This window comes from Paralichthys olivaceus, chromosome 6, assembly GCF_024713975.1.
Source record: "Paralichthys olivaceus isolate ysfri-2021 chromosome 6, ASM2471397v2, whole genome shotgun sequence".
Taxonomy (NCBI): domain Eukaryota; kingdom Metazoa; phylum Chordata; class Actinopteri; order Pleuronectiformes; family Paralichthyidae; genus Paralichthys; species Paralichthys olivaceus.
The window spans coordinates 26,883,545-26,897,868 of NC_091098.1; the positions used below are offsets into that span (position 1 = coordinate 26,883,545).

At 44.8% G+C, this 14,324-nt stretch overlaps 1 protein-coding gene across 1 annotated transcript; it reads right to left on the bottom strand.

The window, feature by feature from the left end:
• Positions 1-8,559: 8,559 nt before the first annotated feature.
• mrgbp (MRG/MORF4L binding protein) lies at positions 8,560-13,677 on the bottom strand. Its single transcript, XM_069527601.1, has 5 exons — positions 13,447-13,677; positions 11,226-11,347; positions 10,989-11,070; positions 10,338-10,412; positions 8,560-10,234 (listed from the first exon to the last, which is right to left on the bottom strand). Exons 1-5 carry the CDS (start codon positions 13,586-13,588, stop codon positions 10,026-10,028), a joined length of 630 nt encoding a protein of 209 aa, XP_069383702.1. The 5' UTR covers positions 13,589-13,677; the 3' UTR covers positions 8,560-10,025.
• Positions 13,678-14,324: the final 647 nt, after the last annotated feature.

Sequence of the window (14,324 nt, forward strand, 5' to 3'; positions counted from 1 at the left end):
AGATCAGACGTGTTCAAAACACTGGAGCTCAGAGTTTATAACGACTGGAATCAGTTCTAATCAATAACAAGAGGATTTCTTTAAACAGCTTCTTGTGTTGAAGCAGTTTGGGATCAAATTTTACATCCGCACGACTACGTCTTCAGGTCAAAGGTCATCAACTCTGTCACAGAGACGTCCACAAGAGTTCTAGAGACGCTCACACAGAGAAGACGCTGCCGGTCCCTCGGAGGCTGCGTTCAGTCTGGACAGGAAACTGAGATGTTTGGAAATGATGATCACTGATTGAATCATTTTGAAGCCTCAGTCTGACACGTTGTCCAGCGCCATCTTGGTTTTTGAAACCAGAAGTAACCATTTTTAGAGGAGCCGTTGTGGAGCCTTCACCCATTGGACGGTACTAGCTGTCAATCACACTGTGGTATCCACCCCCCCAATACATCCGGTGCTTTGTGGTCTATAGACTTCTATAGAAACTACCGATGGAGTCGCCCCCTGCTGGTCATTACACAGAAGACAGATTTTCAGGCACACTGGCTTCAATTTCTGAACCTGGAGTCTACCGGCTGTCGGGATTGGTATTGTGCTGAAGCAGTGAGGGATTATGGGAGTTGCAGTCTTCAGTGCAGTAAAAACAGCTTCATGTGAAACTCAGTGTTTCTCTGATGAGTCGAGCTGCCGCTGACGTTCTCTCAGCTTGTTTCTCTGAAAACTTCAGATCCAGACGTCCGACGACTAAAATCCTTCATCTGCTTCAAACACAGAGTTAAAAAAAACCAGATCTAAAACGTGTATCGTAAAAATGGAATGCATATCGTCTGACATGGGTAATTAGTTAATTGAGAACCATGAGAACTTGTTGAACGTGTGTAAACTGCTGAGAACAGATTAACTCTTTTCTTGTCGCGGTCACAAGTCAGAAGGTTTGAGAACAAATCACTTTGTGTTTATTCAAAAAAACAACAACACGCACCGCCTCCAAATATATATCATCCCCCGGCTCTGACAACCTGTTGCCACGAGTTACCATCACACCCCATCAATCACTGTGGGGGAAACAATGCTGTGATTGGTGCGCTGACAGATGGGGTCACCATGACAACACAAAGACCCGCTGATGACTCAATGGAGAGTGAGACAGAGCGAGGTTCGGTCTCCTGCGGCTGCCATCGAGCCCCTCGCTGCCTTTATGAGCTGAGGTTTGGTTTTAAGAGGATTAACAGCTCCGTTCAACAGCTGCTAATAAGACTAATTAGGCCAAATGGGAAATGGTGAGGGAGGGAGGGAGGGAGGGAGGGAGGGAGGGGAAACAGGAAGATATTTTTTACCAAATTTTAGTTATTTATGAGGTGCGCATGTTTTTCTCAGGCTGGGAAGTGGACTGAACCACGGGGACATGACAGAGTTACCTCAACCTGAGAAAAACAATGTAGAGGAGGAGAAGGAGGAGGAGGAGGAGGAGGAGGAGGAGGAGGAGGAGGAGGAGGAGGAGAAGATGGATGACAGATGAGATCTTTCATGGTTTGATACTTCCCATCAGTGTCACGCAATCATTGTTGCTCCGGAGGAAACTCACCACCTGTCGTTCCCTCTCAGGCCTCTGGAACTTTTACTCAACACTGATCTGAACAGGAACCGTTCATTTGCTGCTGATGAGCTCTCGTTAGGAACAAGTGTGCGTCTTGATTACTGAACTGTTTCCTGAGAGGCGAGAAAATTACAACTTGTTGAGTTAATGAAGAGAAAAAAACTGGTCGAGAGACGACTCCTGCTTCTGTTTGACAGTTTCCATCATCGACAATCATCTAATCAGCAGCTGGAGACCATGAATATTCAGTCAGGAGACACAGACACAAGCTCACGTTAGTGAACAGCTGTCGACGCTGACGGTAACCGTGGCAGTAATTTAACGTGTTTATCTTTAATGTGATTTACCTCATTCCAACTAAACGTCTGAAATAAAGTGAGATGAATCAAACGAGCCGGACGCAGAAAGACGTCTCATCATCAAACTCAATTACAACAGAAACTAATCAGAGTTCAGGGAACGACTTCAGAGGACGACGCAGCAAAGACACAGGAAGTGGTTCATAAACTCGCAGCACGTTTCCTGTGTGAACGTTTACCAACAGTCAGTGAGTTAAAAAAAATAAAGATGAAGACGAGGTTTGACAACGACAGAGAGAGAGAGAGAGACAGGGAGGAGAGAGACAGACAGAGAGAGAGAGAGACAGGGAGGAGAGAGACAGACACAGAGAGAGAGACAGGGAGGAGAGAGACAGACACAGAGAGAGAGACAGGGAGGAGAGAGACAGACAGAGAGAGAGAGAGACAGACAGAGAGAGAGAGAGACAGGGAGAGAGAGACAGACACAGAGAGAGAGACAGGGAGAGAGAGACAGACACAGAGAGAGAGAGACAGACACAGAGAGAGAGACAGGGAGAGAGAGACAGACACAGAGAGAGAGACAGGGAGAGAGAGACAGACACAGAGAGAGAGACAGGGAGAGAGAGACAGACACAGAGAGGGAAAGACAGGGAGGAGAGAGACAGACACAGAGAGAGAGAGACAGACACAGAGAGAGAGACAGGGAGAGAGAGACAGACACAGAGAGAGAGACAGGGAGGAGAGAGACAGACACAGAGAGAGAGAGACAGGGAGAGAGACAGAGAGAGAGAGAGAGAGAGACAGACACATAGAGGGAGAGAGAGAGATGCTCGCTTTGAATAATGAATGAGTTGTTTACTGTCTGAAAGGTCTCAAGTCCACACACACACCTTGCAAAGCTACAATCTGTCTGAAAAACAACCAGCACACAAATCATGACACACACACACAGACACACACACAAATCATGACACACACAATCACACACACACACACACACACACACACACACACACACACACACACTGGGCCTCCTTTTCGTCTCTCCAGCTCGTAGACGAGACAAAATCTACAAGTCTTTGTATAATCCTGAACTGCATCAATGACTATTGGTGTTAGAGCAAACACACAAGCCAGCCTTTGTGTGTGTGTGTGTGAGAGTGTGTGTGAGTGTGTGTAGTTATTAGTCTTGTCCCAATTAGTCTCACAGACACATTTGCGACCATGAAATCTCAGTCAGCTGTGAACCTGAGCTGGTTCCCTCTGGATTTTATTCATGTAAATGCTTCTTGTCGTGGAGCTGAACAGAAAACTGATGAAAATAAAAGTGTTTCCATCAGAAGAAGGAGCTCGGTGTCTTCCTCTCGTTGTCTTCCTCTCGTTGTCTTCCTCTCGGTGTCTTCCTCTCGGTGTCTTCCTCTCGGTGTCTTCCTCTCGGTGTCTTCCTCTCGGTGTCTTCCTCTCGGTGTCTTCCTCTCGTTGTCTTCCTCTCGTTGTCTTCCTCTCGTTGTCCTTCACTCTGCTCTCTCTGGGATAATTGTCTGTTTCTCACGGGGACGATCCGTCACTTTAACACAGATCATGTCCCGGGGGGGGGGGGGGGGGGGGTTTGAAGAATAGTTTTTTTTTCTCATCACGTTAAACGTCATGAACGCTCCATCGCCTCGCTGTCTTTCCAAATTAGAGCTTTCACCCAGGTGTCTCATTCTCATCTCCGCCAGTCGGAGTCAGTTAAAACATGTCGGTCAAAGTGTTGGATTCTAAACAATATGACTCTGATCAGGAATTAACCTTAAACACTCAGATGATGAAGAAATGTGAAGTTGAAGAAAATGACAGATGGGATTTCTTAAAGAAGAGGAGGGGCATGAGGCTTCTGAACAACAGAAAGGTTTTTGTTATTCTCAAACGTTGAACTAGAACATCACTCAGAGCTCATTTTCCAAATGTCTCCTCATGAAACCTCATTTAAATTCAGGAGAAACAGATTTTAAACTTGGATCTGCACCAAATCACCCACACTCATAAATAACAGTCCTCTAGATATGTCTGATTTTTTTAAAATGAAGACGTATGAATTATTCTAAATGTGTGAAAATGTAAAAAAATAAAATAAACGTTTCAACCTCACAATGTTCTATTGTCACATCCTGCCACCAGGTTTCACAGACAACCGTCCAGAGCTTCAGCATCAGAGGGACAATCAGTAGTTTGTGTGTGACGCTGCAAACAAGAGACAAACAGACACAGATGGAAACACGAACTCCTCGATGGAATAAAGCTTCAGCTAAAGACACCGTCAGATCTTTATATTCAGTCATCACAGAGACGTTCAGGACTCAGACAATAATTAATGGACAGTGACTTTAAATGATCGGAGCTGTGAGACGTCTCCGAAATGAACTCATCAAGAGTTTAGAGTCAAACTGGAGAAGATTGAAACCTCAACTTCTAAAGCTGCGCCGTTCATTAGCATCTCTGCTAACACACACACACACACACACACACACACACACACACACACACACACACACACACACACACACACACACACACACACACACACACACACACACACACACACACACACACACACACACAGCATCAGCTGGTTGACTCATTACTGTGTTAACTACCATCCAGAAAACACACACACACACACACACGCTACACAACAGGAGGCCTGGAACCCCAAGTGTGTGTGTGTGTGTGTGTGTGTGTGTGTGTGAGGTTTGATTAAAAAGCTCTTTTGTGGCTTTGAGATGCTAATCTTTCTATTATCAGCAGGATAAAAGAGAGTTTAGCTGCTTAAAGACAAACAAATGACTTCTGGCAGACACACACTATACATGGCTAATGAGCAGTGTGTGTGTGTGTGTGTGTGTGTGTGTGTGTGTGTGTGTGTGTGTGTGTGTGTGTGTGTGTGTGTACTCCCCCTCTTGGACAAACATGACAGAGAAACGTCTGAATCCGTCTCAGGCTTCACAGCTACATCATGAAATCACTTCTCATGTCAGCTTATGCACGTGCGAGGCCAAGTGTGATGTCATCTGTGAGCCGAGAGGCCGGACCAGGGCTCGATCCAGAAACCTTCAGGAGGCCGGATTCTTTTTTTTAGAGCAAACAACCAAGATGAACCATGAACCTGAATAGAGTGAAACATGTGAACGATACAAAGAGTCTTGGATGTAAAACACGATCAGTTTCATGTGATGAATTAGAAACAGCTACAAGGAGACTTCATGGTAAACATTCCTTGGACCAGGTCCAGTAACTCGTCTGTACGTATAAAGATCTCTTCACGTCCTGATGACACTCAAAGCTCTTTAGTACAGGTTCACACATTCATCCAGAGCATCTATGGGCAGCACTTCGGCGAGGGCGATTGGGGGTTCAGTATCTTGCCCACGGACACTTCGGCACGCAGATGGCAAGAAGACCAGGATCGAACCGCCGACCTTCTGGATTGAGGACGACCTCTCTACCCCCTCAGCCACAGCAGCCCAAAGTCCGACCAGAAGAGGTGTTCTGGGTCTGGACCAAACCGAACCATGGTTCTGATGGTTCACAATGAAAACACTTTGTCGGACAGTTTGGACCAATCACAGGAAGTAGAGACACATTAAACCATACTGTAGTACTGTAGTACTGTGGAGTACTGTGGAGTACTGTGGAGTACTGTAGTACTGTGGAGTACTGTAGTACTGTAGTACTGTGGAGTACTGTGGAGTACTGTAGTACTGTGGAGTACTGTAGTACTGTAGTACTGTGGAGTACTGTAGTACTGTGGAGTACTGTAGTACTGTAGTACTGTGGAGTACTGTGGAGTACTGTAGTACTGTGGAGTACTGTAGTACTGTAGTACTGTGGAGTACTGCAGTATCATGCCAAACAAATGAACCACTTCATTTATTTCCTCCATTCTGAAGAATGACGACACGCCCACATCAGATGCCGTCCACAAACCAATCAGAGTCAAGTACAGGTAGACGACGCCCACGTCGGCGATGAGGACGTTCGTTTGTGAGACAAAATGTTTTAGTCTCTAAATAACAACGTGAAACTGAAACACATCAGGAAACTATGAACGGAGCTTCAGAGTGAGAACATCCCGGCTCACGGTGCCTCTGCTCGTCTACGACCTGAGAGAACAATAAAGTTTTGGTTCTGTTGGTTTTTCACGATGCTCAGAGGAGAGAGGTCAAAGGTCACGTTTCATCGTCCTGCACACGGACTGTAAACTGCAGCTGGAATATGAAGTCCTGACTGAGTCCGTTAACGTCCCAGCGGAGACGTTATATCACACTCAGGCTCTCTCTCTCCAGTTCCTCCTCTTTTCATCTCTCCTGCCTCCACTTTCTTCCTCACTCTCGTTTTTTCTCCCCCTTCAGTTTCAGTTCAATTCCCATCTGTCACTGTCTCTCCCTCTTATCTCGCTCGTCCCTGATTGGTTGAGAGGACGCACGTCCACTTCAAAGAGTACATCAGCCCCACTTTCCTGCAGGAGAGGAGGATGAGTTGGTGAAAGGGTAGAAGGTAAGAGAGGGAGAGGGAGAGGAGGAGGAGGAGGAGGAGGAGGAGGATGCTGGTGTTTTTCCAATGGTTCCCTTTGTGTTTATTTTAATAAAATCAGGTGAAATCAGCTCAATTAGTGATTTTTATTCTTCAAACAGAAACATTCAATTAAACTGTTTAACCCTTTGATCTAAACGCTCCTCCAGTTTGTTATTTTCACTTCCTGTGATGTCACTTCCTGGAGAATCTTAAAATTCTTTAAAAAAACACGTGTGAATGGTTCACCTGGGACAGACGTTAATACAGGTGTGAGCACGGTCAACGACACACACACACACACACACACACACACACACACACACACACACACACAGTACACACTCTAAAAAGTGTGTGTGATATAGCTGACCAGCAGGACCAGTGTGTGTGTGTGTGTGTGTGTGTGTGTGTGTGTGTGTGTGTGTGTGTGTGTGTGAATACGCCTACTTAAGTCTTTACATAATCCTGTATGAATAAACATGAGATGATTTATGAATAAACATGGCTGAGGCAGCGCAGTGAAAACACACACACACACACACACACACTCACACACACACACACACACACACACACACACACACACACAGTGTGTGCTGGGAACTCTCACAGCTCATGAATATTGATGCGGCAGCAGTCCTGTCGTTCGTTCTCACACTCCCTCGCTCTGTTTTCCTCTCCGTCGGACTGACAGCTCTCTCAGGCTCGATTGACACTCGTCTTGCTAATCTTCTCCTTCTTCTCTGTTTTCTTTCCTCTTTTTTTCCCTCCACCACCAGTGAACAATGCTCCTGTCCTCCTTCCTCCCTCTCTCCTAATCCTTCGCCTTCTTTCCTTTTCTACATCCTCCTCTCCTTGCTTCCTGTCTCCTTGTTCCTCCAGGAGATGTTTTCAGACTCATTATGCCTCCTCACTTCTCTGACCTTTGACCTTCCTGATGAAGCTCCAGCCTCACACTGTGCCTGAGATGAGGTAACGTGCACGGGTGAACGTGCACACACACATTAATGCTGAGTGTAAGTACTTGTATGGAGTTTTATCTTGATATCAATGACACGTTTACATCAAAGTTCTGTTTGTACGTCACAGGTTTACATGAACCTGAACATTAGGATGATGTCGGGCTAATGTTAGCCCAACTTAACCCTGATGATTGGCCACACACACACACACACACACACACACACACACACACACACTGTGTTTAACTCACTGTGTAGATGAGCTGATCCGCGTCCACGTGTCAATCAACAGGTGACTTCTTCTTCTTCTTCTTCTTTTTCTTGTTGTTCTTCTTCTTCTGACGTCACTTCATCGCATTCCCGACTTTTAAATGGCCTGTGTAAATGCAGTACCTCTTCTCACCACGCGGACCAGCACCGTTCACTTGGATCTGTAACCGAGGGGGGCGCTGTTTCCCCCCCACAGACAGAGTTTCAGTTGGTAATTGATTAAAAAGGATGAATTCACTGATCTCGTTGTTGTTTCACAGGATTTTTCAGCTCAATAAACAGAAACACTGAATGAAACATGATTCAGAGTCTGACATGGACATGTATATATATACAAGTACTACATTTATATATATACATGTAATTAATGTTTGGATGTAGTAAAGTATTTAATCCGATATTTCTAATCAGCTAATGTTAATTAAAATGATAAACTTAGTATAATTTAGATAAATAAATAAAAGATCTCAGGACGAGCTGTTGAGCTCCATCAGCTGATGAACAGCGCCACCCTGTGGCTGCAGAGACGTCCTGCAGCTTCACCTCCCTTTCTATCAATATTACATAATTATTTTAAATCGTTGATTAATCTCATTATTTTTTGATTAGTTGATTAATTATACATTTTGTATAAATCTTTGACAAAATCTATGAATAATATCTTAACCATATTGTTTGATTATACACTCAGATCCTTATCATGTGTGTGTGAATGTACGTATTCATATTGGGGTTGTTTACATCTATGTATTTATATTTAAATACTAAAGATAATTTCTTTCATTTACAGCAGAAGAGAAAAAGTAGAAAATTAAATATGGAAACACTCAGTACATGAAGAGTACTCTGCTGTGAGTGCTTACTGAAAAAAGGAATGAGTCATTACTGATCCGGGTTCAGCTTTAATGACACAAACAGCTCATCATCCATCAATAAATAACATGTTTAAAAAAAAAAAAGAGACCGGCACCGATCATTCGTCTATAAGGGTTTGATACGATGACAGAGGGACGAGCGTCACTGAACGCTTTCTAGTGCGACCAAGATGGCTGCCGTCGATATGGAGAGGTCCGTTAGGAGAATATCAGACAAACTGGAAGATACATGTTCTATCGCTAGACGCTACATCAGGCGTGTCGTTGCTCTGAATGTTTGTTTGTCTGTCCAACTGTGTCCGTACGCGTTCAGGTCTGTGACTGATGATGACGAGACGTTCCAGATGTTGTAAATGTGAACACGTCTCGTCTCCAGGTGACTTCAGCACCTCTGGAGATGTGTTTGAATAAAGATGGACGACTCAGCTCCATAAAAGTGAAGCCAAATTTGCTTGAATGCCCCCTGGTGGCTGGCAGCAGTGTAGGTCATTAACCCTGCCTTCACCATGTTATCAGATGGGCCACGGACCAAACAAAACAAATCTAAGTAAACATTATATACGTTTTGCAGCGTTGGTATCTGAGATATTATAGCTTCATTTCTGGACAGTGAGACAAAGTGGAGCTGCGTCGTCCATCTTTATTTTCAGTCGATGACGCGGCGTCTGACAGAAGCTTCCGGATACATCAGCACTAACACAACAGCCCGAACTGCACAGTGGGTAACGTAGGCACGAGGTTCTGACCAGAGAGAAGAAAGTGTGAAATAAAAAAAACACGCTGTGACGTCGTTAGAAGGGTGAAGCTCATCTGTCGAGAATCAAAGTTTTATCGACCTTCAGATCAAAGTCACAAACCTTCAATGACGTAAACCCGACCACACACCGACAAATTAAAATGTTACAGAGCGCGACAGACGTTTCTATTCAACCTAAAATATTTGAATTATCAGCATTTCAATTGTGGGTGAAATTCAAACCACGTCGAGACGACTCTGACGTTTGCTTACGTTTGTTTTTGAGTATTTACGTTTCTTCTTTGTATTTCATCAGCTGACGACGTCCAGTTCAGTTAATGCTGCGAGGGAACAAACGGAAACTAAAAAACAAAACAGACTTTAAAACAACTCTTCTCTAAAACAACAATATAATAAAAACACAAATTAAAAAAAATCAAGAGTTGTGACGTCCACACGTGTCACTTCCTCCCACTCTGATCACATGATGGAAAACTGTGAAGGGCAATGAATCAGCCAATCAGAGGCCACGGAGCGAGAAAACTGGTTTTTTTTCTCTGCGTGACGACGTCACTCCTGTCGGCAGCACGGCGACCAGACAGCAGATGGTCACGTGACACAAAGCTCACAGGTTTGACCCCACCCTCTTCGTCTTCACTTGTTCATTTATCATCCTTCACTCCTCCCCCTTGTCCTTTCCCTCTCTCTCTCTCTCTCTCTCTCTCTCTCCCCGTCCGTCCCTCAGGTGCGTCTCCTCTTGACACCTCCCGGACTCGCGGGGTTGGAAGACGACAGCAGTTTTTCAGCCGCACGGCTCCTCTTCCTCTTCTCCGCCTCCTTCGCTCCTCCTCCTCCGCCTCCTTCGCTCCCTCCTTTCTCCTTGTCTCGCTCTCTCTCCTTGTCCCGACTGCTGCTCGTTCGCTCGGACATCTTCACCGACGAGTTACTGCCTGAAGAGAGCGAGGAGACAAATGAGACAAATGAGACAAATGAGACCAGTGATTGAGATTCAAACTCGTAACTGAAGGTTGTGAGTTAGAAACTGTTCGGTACCTTCTTCATGTGTCGCTGGAGGTTCTCTCTCCATCCTGAACTCTTCTCTGCTCTCCTCCTCCGAGCCCAGCTTCCCTACACACACACACACACACACACACACACACACACACACACACACACACACACACACACACACAAAGGTACTACAATGAGAACAGTAGTGAAAACACTACAGTCGTAAAGTTCTGCAGGAATCTTCCACAGGTCTCCGTCTTTGAGACCCGATCTTCTGACAACAGTCACACTTTAGTTTTGTTGCTGCGATGCTTTATACCGAGCAGCACTTGAGCTTTTATTGTGAAAAGTTGTGAACTTGGCTCAGAAGATCGTGTCGGTTGTTTCACTCTGAAATAGTCGACATGCAATGAATGAAGAAAACTTCAGCTTAGTAAATGATTCAAACTTCTCTATAAACCACACGTGGGAACAGGAAGAAAGAAAATTCTGTGATGAAAAGTGACAGAATATTGTAGAAGTGTTTGAGGACGACTCAGTTATCACAAGAAATCATTCTGAAGTACCGACACAGGACAAGACAACAGCCTTACTATATATATATTATATATATATATATATATAATATATACAGCAGTGATGTCACTAAACCACCTGAGTGTTGATGATGTCAGACATGACATCACATCTCACCTTCTTTCACTTCCTGGATGATGTCATCAGGCAGAGAGAAACTCTTCTCTGTGTTTGGAAATGGTAAAATCTCCGACTCGTGCTGCAACACACACACACACACACACACACACACACACACACACACACACACACACACACACACACACACACAGTCAGATAAAGTCCTCAGAACACCGAGCGCAGACACTGTGTGTGTGTGTGTGTGTGTGTGTGTGTGTGTGTGTGTGTCCTCACCAGAGCCTGCATGTCGTACATGGTCCCCAGATGGTCCCAGATGACAGAGGAGGACACCTGGCGTCCGATGTTTTGACTGAACTTGTCTCGGATGCAGATCATGTGGAAGTGACGGTTCACACCTGGACAGTTGGAAACAGACCGTTAACTTTCTCGACACCGGTTGTTTCTGTTTCCTCAGCGTGAACAACTCATCACCACAAACACACAAGATCCAGATTTATTCCAGATTCTCCGTCATCGGCCTCATCAGGAGGCGTGTGATTGGTTCCAGATTCATCCTGCGGGACGACCACGAGGCCACAGACGGTGAATAAAGAGGAGCGGCGTGTCTCCGCTTCCTCCCGGAGATAAAACATCTCAGATACAGGCGCCGTCGTCTCACGGTTTTGACGTCACGTGCAGCAGTGAACTGGGGTGGAGCCGCAGTACCGAGTTCCCGCCCAAACACCAGCCCGACCACTCAGGAGTCAGTCTCAGCTGTCAATCATGACGTCTCAGGAAGTTTGTGTATCATCAAAAAAAAACAATTAAGACACTTGAACAGGCCGTAAACAAAGATGGACGACATGACGGCTCCCAAAAGCTAAATCATCTTGATTGCCCCCTGGTGGCTGGCTGCGGTTTAGGCCATAAACCCAGCCTCCTCCATGTTAGCAGATGGGACATGTACCAAACTAAAAAAGAATTCAAAGTAGACGTTAGATAAATGTTCGGTTTCAGGTCGTTCGTATCGCACTGATGTTTGTTCAGCTTGGTTTTAATTACTTAGTAAATTATATAAAAACAGGCTGAGACGATGATTGACAGCTGAGACTGACTCCACATGACGTCATCAGCTCTAGATTTGTATCCCGAGGGAGGAAGTCAGGATCCCGTAGATCCATCACTGAGGTTCTCCACTGATCTGATTGGTTGTTGACAGATTTTTACAAACTTAAAGGTCCGGGGTGTAAGATTCAGGTGAAGCAACACTTCACCACTAGATGTCACTCAATTCTACACACTGAGCCTTTAACAGTTATCAGTTCAGCATCAGTTACTATGGAGATTTAACCCAGGAGCAAGTGAACGAGCTTCATGGAGCTGAAGTTAAACCTGAAGTTAAACCTGAAGTTAAACCTATCGAACGTCTCTTAACTTGTATCTGCTGGTTCAGTGGTTCTTGTCTCCATTAAAGACGAGGACAACCTGTCTACCCTCGTCAGGGTCTGATCCCAGATCTTTGGGGTCAAGCAAAGAGACTGAAGTTTCCTCTGAGAGACAGAAAATCATCGTGTTTTGTCTCATGAGTTCACGGAGACGTCTTCGTTATCACAGACCTCTGAGGAGAACTCACAGATTCTCCCATCAGGACACTCCGACTCATTTATTGTGTAGTTGTTGTCTTTATGTGTCCTCCACTGACCTGTGTCTGTTGACCTGTGTACTGTCCACCTGTGTCTGTCTGTTGGCCTGTGTACTGTCCACCTGTGTCTGTCTGTCGACCTGTGTCTGTCTGTCGACCTGTGTCTGTCTGTTGACCTGTGTCTGTCTGTCCACCTGTGTCTGTCTGTTGACCTGTGTCTGTCTGTCGACCTGTGTCTGTCTGTCCACCTGTGTCTGTCTGTCCACCTGTGTCTGTCTGTCCACCTGTGTCTGTCCACTTGTGTCTGTCTGTCCACCTGTGTCTGTCTGTTGACCTGTGTCTGTCTGTCCACCTGTGTACTGTCCACCTGTTGACCTGTGTCTGTTGACCTGTGTCTGTCTGTCCACCTGTGTCTGTCTGTTGACCTGTGTCTGTTGACCTGTGTCTGTCTGTCTGTTGACCTGTGTCTGTTGACCTGTGTCTGTCTGTTGACCTGTGTCTGTTGACCTGTGTCTGTTGGATGTGGTTTGTGTGATTGTGAACAGAGTGTAAATGAATTGTTCTCACTGGATCACTAAAGTTCTGAATCTGAAGTGAATCTGGTTTGAACCCTTTAAACTTGAGGTGAGGAATAAAAACCTGGTTAACTGGATCCTGACTTTAGAGATTTAAACCCGATCACATGTCACAGTTTGTTCTTCAACTTGTGTTTCGTGTTGGTTCTAGTTAACGTGACTAACCGGCTCGAACCGGTTAAACTACCCGTGAGTGTGCGGCGCTGCCCGGGGCCCCTCAGGAGCCTGTCCCCGGTGCTCGGGCTGTGGAGCCCCGCAGCTCCGGCAGCTAACAGGCTAACATGCTAACAGCTCTTACCCACGGGCTTGTGTCCGATCATCGCGTGGAACAGACAGACCTCCACCTCGTGGCTCCACACCACCGAGTCCTCCCCGGGGACCAGCGCCGAGTCCGGGGGCTTCTCATCGGTCTGATTCAGCGTCACGTCCGCCTCCCCCATCTTCAGAGCGGAGGAACCACACGGCGCAGAGACGAGTTCGATACCAGGACCTTTGTTCCGCCTGACCCACCGCCGGAAGTACGGCGATGTTTCCGGTTAGTGGGTATTTTTCAGAATAAAAGTCTTATGCAGTGAAATATCCCCAAACAATTAATTACACTTTAACTACTCAATAATAAGTTAATATAATATAATAATAATAATACTAATACTAATAACGATGATACAAAACATACTACGACTAATTTACTTTTCTACTCTCTTCTTCTTGTTATTATTATTATTAAGAAAATATACACACAAATGAGTGACTCTTATTATTATTGTCATTATTCATATTGTTGTCAATATAATGATAAATATTTATAATAATGATAATAATACATTTCAGACGTAATTACTGAAATAACTTCTGGTATTTTATTACAAAATAAAAGCACTGACTTCCGGGAGTGAACTTACTTATTTGAGTAAAAAACAAAGAATCAACAAATAAAAAGCGGAAAGAGCCACGTGACAATGATCACAGCGCCTCTGGTCACTAACACCACTAAATAATCAATTACACTTATGTCTGATAAATTATCTGAGTTTTATGTCAATATTTTGAGGATTTTTGAAAAAAATGTTAATATTTTTGGGACAAATTCTTATTTTGTCTTGAACATCGTTTTATTAAATTATTGAGATCAGAAGGAAAGTTTATTTTCCGAACACAAGCAAATAGATTCCATTT

Coding starts and splice junctions, on each gene's coding strand:
- mrgbp (XM_069527601.1), bottom strand. CDS start 13,588: ATGGGGGAGGCGGACGTGACGCTGAATCAGACCGATGAGAAGCCCCCG. Junction 11,348..13,446: donor GATCGGACACAAGCCCGTGG/GTAAGAGCTGTT, acceptor CCAACTGTCCAG/GTGTGAACCGTCACTTCCAC. Junction 11,071..11,225: donor TGTACGACATGCAGGCTCTG/GTGAGGACACAC, acceptor TGTGTGTTGCAG/CACGAGTCGGAGATTTTACC.